Below are 12,360 nucleotides of genomic sequence, written 5' to 3'. Positions count from 1 at the left end.
ATACACACAAATAATACAAAATTTAAGTCACAAAAGAATCATTTCACTCAGACCGTATGTGCATGCTGTACTGGTATTTTGTGACAAAATATATTCACAGTGATACAAAGTGCACTCACCTAAAGCCAAACATAATTTCATCATGACGTAAATGTGCATCATCATCAACAGAGAGCACAGCCTCTGTTTCAATAGCGTCATATGGAAGAAAACGGTTGTTCAAACTGTTGCGGCTTGCTTTCACTACCTATAAAAGTACAGAATTATGTTATAATGCAGATGACAAATATCAGAACTACATATTCTTTTAATCTAAGTATGATATCAAAGGAAGGAAATTCACTATGTCCTTTACAAAGGAACCACCTTGTCATTTGCCTTGAGTGAACTATGGAAAACTAAATCTGGGTAGGCAAGCAGAGATTTGAATCACTATCATCTCAAACATGTATCTTACATCATACTACTGTGCCACCTCACTTGATAATTAAGATACAATTAACTGCAAAACACCTGTCAACCTAAAACCTGCTATTCCAAACTAAAACTGAATTAAAAATGAAACTGCGGAGAGTAGTATATAATGACAAAACGACTGGGAGAAAAGCTAGAGGGAGAAGTAATATAGAGACAAAACAAATATAATCATGAAAAAGTGCCGGTGAACAAACAACTCCAAAAACTAAATTATGAGTTGTTGTGCCAAACGTAGGAACAAATTTATGAAAAGCTATTGGGTCTCCAGCTGGGGAGCAATGTTGAAACCCTGAATGTTTCAATGAGTGTCAGACATCAGTGGGTAAAGTGCTGAGGTACTGCAAATTTTCTCCAATTTACCGTATTTACTTGAATCTAAGCCGCACTCGAATCTAAGCCGCACCCGAAAAATGAGACTCGAAATCAAGGTAAAAAAAATTTCCCGAATTTAAGCCACACCTGAAATTTGAGACTTGAAATTCAAGGGGAGAGGGAAGTTTTAGACCGCACCTCCAAATCGAAACAAAGTTGGTCCATTGTAACATAAGACACAATTTAGGTCGAATGGATGAAGGTACAGCTACAGTAGTTTGGTTCGAGTCGTAAGCTTAACAGTTAAGCTTTACCAGGTAGCCATTGGTATGTGTCAGGCACTCCGTCTGTATTTATATGGGTACCCTTCCTTTTCCACGTGCTTTGTCTGGTTTGAATCGATTGCTTATTTTGATTTGATCTGATAAGTGCCGTTCTCTTTGTTATAGGTGTTTACATTATTGTACTGTGTCATGCATTGTTTGTTGCATTATGATAATGAGTGTTTATGACCTGTCGCCGCTTGTGGCATGGCTTGCTTTTGTGCGCGCTATCACAGCTTACAATTAAAAAAAAAGAGGAATTGTCTCATTAGCGAAACAATGGCAAGAGACTGCTATTTGTTGCTACTTACACTGCTTTTTTCTTTTATAATGATCAACAAGAACCAAATAATAGACTGCGTATAATAGAATATGTTCTGAACGAGAGTTTAGGGAAAATTTTTCTCAGTTTGAAAATCTTTGCAGACGCCTCTTTAGTACATTACATTCCGCACAGAAATTAGAGTCATCTTAGATTTAAAAATCTAGTCAGTTATCGTGCTTCATTTCTGACTGTATCACTATTCAGCATAAGATTAATACGAATATAAACATGACATGATATGTATATTCTTCCGCGTTTGTTGTTGTCTCACTCTAGTTTCGTAGTTCATTAGGCAGACAGGATTTAAATGAGACAGCAGCAAACACTAAAGAATACATGTCATAATGTTTACATTCGTATTATTCTTATGGTGAAGAGAAAACTGCATGTGATTCACGATTCACAAAAGTTCCTATTAGCAAACATCTCTTGTCACTGGTAGGAAAAAATTCAGAACGTAGAGTTGGCCATATTGACATACATCCCAAACAGTCTTGCCAATCAGATTTTCGTAGTAGATTTTTAGTGATGAGTTCAAATGCAGAGTGTGTTGTTGTTGTCTTCAGTTTGCAGAGAGGTTTGATGCTGCTCTCCATGCTTTTCTATCCTGTGCAACACTTATAAAATAAGAATGAAAATAACTTAGAAATCAAACGCTGAAATTTAAAACAAAATTTTATTAGGTTTGTAATACATCTTATACAAAATGTTTAAAATCTCAGTCATGATTCTGAATCACTATCACTCGATTCTTTGTTGCTCATTTCTTCATACAGAGCATCGTCCTCCGTACCATCTAGTGCATTGGATATCGAACATTTTTTAAATGCTTGTTGCACAGTCTGATTTGGAACACACTTCCATGCATCATAAATCCATTGAAACACTTGCGACAAACTTGTGCGTTTTACACGTCCTGTTGGTGTCAGTTGACTGTCACTTTTCGAAAGCCAGTCTGTGTACATGCATTTAAGCTCGCCCTTAAATGGTTTATTCAAACAGACGTCAAGTGGTTGCAGAATTGAAGTCATCTTGCCTGGCATTACTGCCAAGTCTGTTTTGCTTTCCTCTAATTTTCGTTTTACTGCAGGTGTTGTATGGCCTGTGTACGCATCTAATACCAACAGACTGCGTAAACCGAGCATTGCGCCAGGACGACAATTTCACACACACCCAATCCATTCCAGCACCATGTCCTCCGAAAACCACCCAGTTTCGTTTGCTCGTACAATTACAGTTTTTAGAAACACTTCTGATTTCGGTAAAGTCTTTCGCTTGAAAACTATGAATGGGGGTAATTTATGTCCATGTGCTGTGCAAGCAAGCATGACGGACATCCGCTGTTTTTCACCCCCTGATGTAAGAACACTTATGTCTTTCTTTCCTTTGGCATCAACCATATAATTTGATGGCATGTCAAAATATATGGGAGTTTGGTCAGCATTTCCTATCGGACCAAGAAGGTATTGCTTTTCTGTACGCCGCCTAATTATGAAGCACTGAAATTCCACAAGTTTTTCACCATAATTTTTTGGCAGCTTCTGTGCAACTGAAGTTTGCCTTCGAAGTGAAAAACCCCAGCGCTTCATAAACAGATCAATCCTGCCTCAACTAGCCTTAAAATTTTCGATTTCTTGCTCTCCAGCAATTTCATATTTTTAAAATTTTGGCGTTCACAGCCAGGAATTTCTGACACTGTTCCTTAACAAATTCATTTAAAATCACTTCTAGTGCATGATATCGGCCACACTTTGGCCCACTAAATACTTTCCTGCTACTTGATCATTCAAATAATTTGTCTCTCTGCAGTCGCCATCGCCTGACGCTGCTCTCACCAATCTCGTATTGCAAACCTGCAGCACGATTAGAACTTTGTTCCGCAAAAGAAATAACTCCCCTCTTGAATTTGGCACTATAATGAAAGTTCTTCACAAAATTCCACGAAGCAATATGTGCCACTACGTGAAATGTTAATGAGGCCAGCATATCAACTCATGCAACAATCCTAAAGCCTTGTGCATTGTTGGTATTTTTGTGTAAAGAAATTTATTTTTGTTGCTACGAATATTTGAAAGGCTGCTACACTGGAAGATGTAGAATACAGAATTTCTATTTACTTCATTGGATAATGTATGAAAATGCAGTAGTCCAAACTCGGGGCGGAGAAAAAAGCTGATCTTCTAGCCTCTTTTTAAATTTTTTTTTACTGACGCAGAGGTTTTGGCACCAGTACTTATCTTTGTGCCTGCAAAGCATGTCTGTATATACGACAGCAGAAGTTAGTTGTGGTGGCACCTACCAACATTTTTCAGAACTTCCACTTACTTTTCACTCGATTCTAAGCCACAGGTGGTTTTATGGATAGCAAAAATTGGAAAAAAAGTGCGGCTTAGATTCGAGTAAATATGGTACATGCAAAGGGTGGAACAGTAACAGCCCGTATATAACAAACATTCTACAAAAATTAAACTCCAGGAGGTAAACAAGAAGCAACAATTAGGAAACACAAAAATTACTCTGCAGTCCACAATAAATGACATAAACCCATATATAAGGAATCACAAAACTGATATAGCTTCCCAGCTTCAATAACCACAAGCATCTACAGTATAATCCCCCTTTTACGTTACTGGAATTAATGTTTTCCCGCTGTTTACAACGTTTTTTATTGTTCCCATCAAATTACCTATGTCCACAATGTTAATCTGCACCCGATTTTGGGTCAACATATTTATAATTTTCCCGCGATTTACGCATTACAAAAAAGTGTTCATGGAGAAAAATATGACGTTGGCATGATGTTGGCCGTCCAGCAGTGTTTATAAATAGTATGTGGTGCTTTACACAGCAGATTTGAACTGCTAAACATGTAACAATTGCAACAATTCATGCCATATCTTCTGCTGCTGCCAAGCTCTACTTGGCATCATGGCTGATGGAAGTAACTAGGTTCCTACGACTAAATGTATTATGACCAATCACAGTAACTGTTTCCAAATTGTCTCTACTGCACAATGCATTTTTGTGATCATTATTATAATTGTGTCAACTTTGTCGAAACATATTTAGCGCATTTTGGCGTTTGGCCACACTAGTTGACACCATCATTCACTTTTGCGTTGCTCAAATGATTGCGCTGGTTACACAAGTTTCTTATGCTGAGCAAAACATGTTTCAAGAATTTATTCTCGTTGTCAAGTTCAGTATTTATGTATGTATTTTTGTTTGCGATGTTACACAAACAATGTGAGTGATAGTTTACGAGTGTGTGGTTTTCTATGTAACTGAGGAGGCACAGTACCTGATCACCTCAAAAAGACATCTACAGGAGAGACGCAGATCAACACATCCAAATGCAACACAAAATACTTATTTGCATATTTGCCCCTGACAACAAAAAAAATTCTCGAAATACGCTGTGCTAAGCATGAAAAAATACATAAGTAATGCAGTATTTCAGTATTTAAATAACAAATGACAGCTGCAGGCTTTCAAAAACATCGATTGTGACATATGAAATTGAGTCAAATGTTCCTACTTCCCAGCCAGTTATCAGTTCCAGTTACATCAGCGGTTTTTACTAGATAATAAACCTTTATTAGATAATAAACAAGTCCCTGACGAATCTTTTGATGCCTTCTATATATCACACATAAAGTGCATAAATTTTACAGCTTAAAATGTTATATACCACATTTTACATTTTCCTACATGTTACACCATTTTTTTGACGTTCCTTGAAAAGTGTAGAAGTTGGGTTTCACTGTATATTGCAGTTACTATTGTTTTGGTGTCCCACATGTTCAGAAATGAGTGGCTTATTTAGCCACAGGTTAGAAGGGGTCACCAACTTGCGTAGTCATCTGGTTAGTCTTCTTATAGTGGAGAAGGAAGTATAGCTTGCTATGTGCTGTGAAGTTGTTAATGAGCCTTGAATGCTGGACTTTTGCCTAGGCTGGGTGTGGGATATCACTTGACATGTGGAAATAAATATCATTAAGTCTGACTTAATTTCATTAAATATTTCTTGGAATATTTAACTTTTTCAGAAATTTTAAAGCTGTTGCAAACAGACTGCTGCAACCTTGAAACCTGCAGACGTTAAGTTTTAGGACTACTTATGAAAGTGGTTCTTGTAATGATTTTGTTCTATCTTTCAAACAGATTAAAGACTATGTCATAAGTCAGAAATCATCTAATCTGAATGGAGACAGGGAGTTTACAGAAAAACATAAAGAAAAGTATAGTTCATGATAATACATTTTCAACCAAAAAAATAGGCTGGGACCTAAATACAAGCTGGGTTGAGGAGAGTTCAAGGGGAATTTCCACCAGCACCCAAGACTGTTTGATATGGGATAACTAAGACGACCAACATTTCATCATGGTTTTAAGGAAGATGACTAACATTTGATTATGATTTTAAGGGTGGTTTAAGGGAGATTTAGTCACAATAAATTTAAACTGCACAACTGTACAGCATTTTCTTGAAACAAGTAAAAACTGAGATAATAAAAAATAAATAAATAAATAAATATAAAAAAAACTGGCATACTTTTCTTGCTGGCGAAATGTGTCATGAGGCAACTGAGAAATGACAACAAATGAGTTTAAACATGAATGTGTCTGTAATTTGCTTTTATGGGTCCTTGGTACTTCCGTGTGTTGCTTATATCATAACTGCTGATCGTTATGAGGTGAGCGCAACCGTGTATTGCCAGTATTGGCGGAGAACTAAGTAAACATTCCCCTATCTTATATCACTCTTTTGTAGCTCCTCGCATTCCCTTGAAGCAAACCATCTTCTTTCTGTAGAAGTACGAACAAAAAAGACTAGATGTTGACAATAGTGTTAATTATTATATAAAAACTTTTAGAAATCTGTCAGTCAGTGAATTTGGGCTATCGACAGTACTTCCCATGATTAATATTTACAGTAGTGATCACTAACAAAACATATGGAACAAACAGGTGGTCAATTAGTGGGCCGGAAGCATTTAAAAAAAAAAAAAGAGAGACAGAGAGAAGAGCTTTAATATGGGAGATCCCAGGAAATATGAGAGTGTTGGTCACCCTTGGGATAACTGAATGTACACAGTCTCTCTCCTAAAAGTCACCAGATGTATTTCCTCTGGGTTTTTGGCAGATATTTGCAATTTGTAAATGGGAGTCAGCCCAAACACTGCTCATCACATTTCATGTGATGCCCACTGTCAACAGAGTGCATTGGTTTATTTCTTGTTACAAACAAAGTAATTTTTAAAGTGGAATTTTATGTGCCCTATCAACAGAGCAGCCCCAGATTAATCTAGTATGATACTCAGTTTATTGATACGTATTAACAGTGTCAGTAAAACACGAAGAATAACCAGTAGACAAGAACCAACTGAGTAGTGCTGCTGCAGGGCGGTAGCAGACCATGTGGCTTGCAAGTTGCTCCTTGAGTATTTTACTACCCCTGTTAGTATATATTGATAAAACAAATATCACAATAGACTAATTTGGGGCTTATCTGTCGAATGGGCATGGAAAAATCTGCTTCACAAATAGTTTTTTCTTTTATAATGGGAAACAAACTTATGCTTTCCATTGACAATGGGCATCACATGAAAGACATGATAAACAGTATATGTTTGGGGTGATTCCAGCTACACACTGCAGGAAACAAAACTGCAAATATCTGCCAAACACCACAGAAAATGCACCTGACAATTCTCAGGAGACACACCTGGTATATATGCACACTGAAGATTTGGCACTTCTCAGATATTTGGCTGAATTTCCTACTGAAGAAAAGACTATCACACTAAGATTGACATGACTGTTCAGATGGTAAGCGTGTATGCATGGGTGCATAAGACCATACATGAATCTCCTTGTAAAGCGTCTGGGTGAGGAAGGGAGTGCTGTGTTTCATTGTATGAAAAGTTCTGGTTGAGATTTACAAATTACTTAGAAATAAAGGAGACAACTCACTGAGAGGCAGAAGCATTGCGTCATCGACAGGTACACATGGCAAAAGATAGAGAACTTGGCTAGCATTTGTAATGCACTACCTTTTTCAAGCTTGTAGAAAAAACATGTGCACACGCATGTGCGCGCGCGCACACACACACACACACACACACACACACACACACACACACACTATTGGGGGGGAGGGGGGGGGGCAGCGAGTTACCTTGGGTTTAGGCCAGGAAGGTCAGGGAGGCGAAGGACGTACTGTAATAATAGCTTCCATCTTTACAGCTCAGAAAAGCTGGTAGTGGTGGGGAGCCTGTACAGCCTGGCCACCCACGGTAGATGCATCTGCAGTGATGAAAAGTCCCTCGCCCAGTATGCTGAAGGCCTCACAAAGGTCTTCACAGACAGGCAATATCCTCCAGACCTGATTCACATACAGATCTCCCATGCCATATCCTCACACACACCTGATCCTCACACTCATCCTACGAACCAACCACAAAGAAGTGCCCCACTTGTCACCCAATACCATGCTGCACTGGAATGATTGAGCCATGTCCTTCATCAAGGCTTTGATTATCTATAATCATGCCCTGAAATGAGAGACATCCTACCCAAGATACTTTCAATCCCTCCCAAAGTGGTGTTCCATCGCCCACCCAACCTCCACAACAGCCTAGTCCATCCCTATGCCCCTCCCACCCCCAATCCCCTGCCACAGGGATCATAACCCTGTGGAAGACCCAGGTGCAATGCTTGCCCAACCCATCCACCCAGCACCAACTACACCAGTTCTGTCACAGGCTTGTCCTACCCCATCAGAGGTCATGCCACCTGTGGAAACAGCCATGTTGTATACCAGATCTGCTGCAGTCACTGTACAGTGTTCTACATTGGTTTGAAAACCAACCAGCTGTCAACTAGAATGAATGGCCACTGCCAAACTGTTGCCAAAACAAGGTGGACCACCCAATGGCACAACAAGCAACAGAAAACAACATGTGAGATTTCAATGGCTGTTTCACAACCCGTGACATCTTGATCCTCCCCACCAACACCAAATTTCCTGAGCTGCGCAGATGGGAGTTATCATTACAGCACATCCTTCACTCCAACAATCTTCCTGGTATAAACCTAAGGTAACTCACTTCCCATCCCTCAGTCAATAGTGTGTGTGTGTGTGTGTGTGTGTGTGTGTGTGTGTGTGTGTGTCAATACAGCACATCCTTCACTCCAACAATCTTCCTGGTCTAAACCTAAGGTAACTCACTTCTCATCCCTCAATCAATAGTGTGTGTGTGTGTGTGTGTGTGTGTGTGTGTGTGTGTGTGTGTGTTTGTGTTGTCTGCTTTTGACAAAGGCCTGGTTGGCCAAAAGCTCATTTTGTGACAGTCTTTTTGTTGTGCCTATCAGCAACTCAGCATCTCCATCCTGATTTTTCCACTGGTCTATTTGACAGAGGCAGCCACATAGGCTGAACTGAATAATTCAATCAGAGACTACGGTCTTTTTAGAATTTATGAAAACTATTATGGTACATGTTAAATAAAAAGAAAGCCTTTGTTCCTGAACATCTTTCTTGTGGTACATGAAGAGAAAAGAAGGGATCTTCTCATATTTTCACATAGAATTTGACCTAATTTTTCATAGTAGTAATGCAGGATTGTTAGGTAAATTTAACATACAGTTTGATGTGAATGAGTGGAGATTTTTCACTGATTTGTCAAAAAAATCTCAAAGCAGTGTTTCTCCATTATAACAACAAGTATGTGTCAATATCTGCACGTAATACTGTGAATATGAAAAAATGTAATGAGAACTTAGCTTTCATTTGTGCAAAACTAAAATACTGTGATCACATATATGACTATGTGCTGAAAAGTAATGGCGCTATATGTAAGTTGAAGATGAAGGTGGGGAGAAAGGAAAGGGATTACTGATGTCAGCTGCATTGGGCTCAAATGGTTCTGAGCACTATGGGACTTAGCAGCTGCATTGGGACATGTCTGGAAGAGAAGAGGGGGAAAAAACCAGATATAACACATTCATATAATCATAGAAAAGTAATGCCTCCAAATTTTTTTTGTGAAAACTCTTAAATCTTTTTAAATAAAACAAATGTTACGAAAATTTTACATCTTTATTCTTCATGTCTACATATTTATTTCTCATCTTAGCTATCCTGGCAATGAACATGTTTCTCCCATCAAAAGACCAGTTCATTGATATTGTCACGATGTACTGTCTGACTTTGTTGAAGGTGCCACAACCTCACCTCTGCATGCTCGACTTCATCACTATCAAAGTGAAATCCTCGAAGGCTTTCTTTAAGTTTTGGAAAGAGATGAAAATCGAATCAATTGTTGCATATGTCACAGTACTCATGTGTTGGCTAGCATTGTCATGAGGAAGGACAGGGTGCTCCATGTATGAACAAACTTTTTGAATTCATGCTTCTGGTTTTTTGAGGGATTCCAGCATGATGCTTCTCACACACTGACATAGTTACATTACATGCTACAATTTTGTGTTGTCTTGCAGCAGAGGGTCGCAACTTGCATCGGCAAAGCTGGAAAGTCAACTGAGTAATATGCACAGCATGCAATACCTCAACCAATACTGAAAACAGATTAAAACATTCACAGGCATTACTTTTCAGCACAACCTTGTAGTTCACATGTTGCAATCTGAAAGTTGTTTGCTTATTTCCTGAACAACACAGAGTCTACACAAAAGACCACTAGTTTTTACGTGAATGGGACAACAACGATAGAGGTTTAAACAGGAATGGCATTCCTGACTGAATAGAGCTACACCTACAATCATCCTCCGCAAGCCACCGTATGAAAAGAACATCGCCTTCCTTCCAAGGACTCCCATTTGAGTTCCCAAAGCATCTCCGCAACACTTGCGCTTTACCCAAACCTACTGGCAACAAACCTAGCAGACTATCTCTGAACTGCTTTGATGTCTTCCTTTAATCTGACCCATTGAGGATCCCAAACACTAGAGCAGTACTCAAGACTAGGTTGCACCAGGGTCCTATATATGGTCTCCTTTACAGATGAACCACACTTTTCTAAAATCATCCCAATAATCTGAAGTAGACCATTTGCCTTCCCTACTACAATCCTCACATGCCTATTCCATTTACTTACTTCGTTACTTTATGCCCAGATATTTAAATGACGTGACTGTATTAAGCAGGATACTACTAATGTTGTATCCGAACATTACAGGTTTGTTTTTCCGACTCACCCACATTAATTTACATTTTTCTACATTTAGTGCCAGGTGCCATCATCACACCAACTAGAAATTTCATCCAAGCCATCTTGCATTGTCCCACAGTCACTCATCTTTGACACCTTCCCATACACCACAGCATCATCAGAAAACGACCACAGATTGCTGCCCACGCTGTCCACTACATCATTTATGTACACAGAAAATAACAGTGGTCTTATCACGCTTTCCTGAGGCACTCCTGATGATACTCTAGTCTCTGATGAACGCTCGTCATTGGGAACAACATACTGGGTTCTATAACTCAATAAGACTTCAAGCCAATTACATATCTGGGAACCTATTCCGTATCCTTGTTCCTTCATCAGCAGTCAGCACTGGAGTACCATGTCAAATGTTTTTCGGATATCTAGGAATATGGAATCTGCCTGTTACCCTTCATCCATAGTAAGCAGTATATCATGTGAGAGCAGAGTGAGCTGTGTTTCACACGAGCGACACTTTCTAAAACCTTGTTAATTCATGGACATAAGCTTTTCAGTCTCTAGGAAATTTGTTACATTTCAATTCAGAAAGTGTTCTAGAATTCTGCAGCAATCTGATGTTAAGGACATTGGTTCTTTTACACTTCTTACAGGAGTCAACTGCATCTTTTTCCAGTATTTGGGACTTTGCACTGGGTGAGAGATTCACCATTATGCAAGATAAGTAAGGGGCCAATGCCGCAGACTACGGCAAAAAGTACTGGATTACTGAGAACCTGGAAGCAATAATACAGTTCACAAAAATTTGATAGACTCGAGGACAGTCCACCTGCAGAGGATAATTTAGTCACTGTTTAAACATTTGGTTTAAAAACCATGAAAGAGCAATGTATACATGAAAGAGATGTAAGAACACTGGAAGATTTCAAATTAATTACAAAATGTTAAGACACAGATCTCAAAACTAGATTTTAAACTGTAGGACATTTCCAAGAGCAGATGAGGACTCTGACCATAATCTACTCATTATGAAAGACAGGTTAAAACTGCAGAAATTGCAAAAAAGTAGTAATTTAAGGAGATGGGACGTGGATAAATTGAAAGAACCGCTGTATTTTGGAGTTACAGAGGGAGCATCAGGCAATGTTGAACTGAAACCGGGTAAAAAAAAAAAAAAGTGTGTGAAATCTTATAGGACTTAACTGCTAAGGTCATCAGTCCCTAAGCTTACACACTACTTGACCTAAAACATCCTAAGGACAAACACACACACCCATGCCCGAGGGAGGACTCGAACCTCCGCCGGGACCAGCCGCACAGGGAGAACAAGGAAGAATTAAGAAGAGAAGGGAAGGCAAAAGGCAGAAAGTATATTTAGAAAGGTTATACAAGGGAACTGAAAATGAGCACAATATTACAAAAAGTGAAGAGGAAGTACATAAAGCTGAGGTGGGGGGGAGGGGGGGGGGGAGAATCTGACAGAGCACTGAAAGACCTAAGTGGAAATGATGCAGCTGGAGTAGATGACATTCTCTCAGAATTACTGACATTCTTGGGAGAGTCAGGCATGACAAAACTCTTCCACCTGACGTGCACAATACACGAGATGGGCAGAATAGCCTTACACTTCAAGCAGTGAACTACATGTGGGCATTTAAGAGCTCTTATTGTATTAATGGATTCAGTATTGTGTTACTTATTGCTCCTGAATATATTTTGTAGGACCATG

The 12,360-nt window shown here is 39.0% G+C and overlaps 1 protein-coding gene across 6 annotated transcripts in view; it reads right to left on the bottom strand.

The window, feature by feature from the left end:
- The window catches only part of LOC126235988 (exostosin-3), a 155,777-nt gene that overhangs the window by 34,401 nt on the left and 109,016 nt on the right, over window positions 1-12,360 (bottom strand). For all 6 annotated transcript variants that reach the window (XM_049944981.1, XM_049944979.1, XM_049944983.1 and 3 more), the window contains one exon: window positions 120-247. In XM_049944981.1, coding sequence (XP_049800938.1) covers window positions 120-247 — 128 coding nt within the window. The remainder of the gene's footprint in view (window positions 1-119; window positions 248-12,360) is intronic.

Source organism: Schistocerca nitens, chromosome 2 (genome assembly GCF_023898315.1).
Source record: "Schistocerca nitens isolate TAMUIC-IGC-003100 chromosome 2, iqSchNite1.1, whole genome shotgun sequence".
Taxonomy (NCBI): Eukaryota; Metazoa; Arthropoda; class Insecta; order Orthoptera; family Acrididae; genus Schistocerca; species Schistocerca nitens.
Note: the sequence above shows the minus strand (reverse complement) of the source record. Positions and strands in the feature narration are given on the sequence as shown.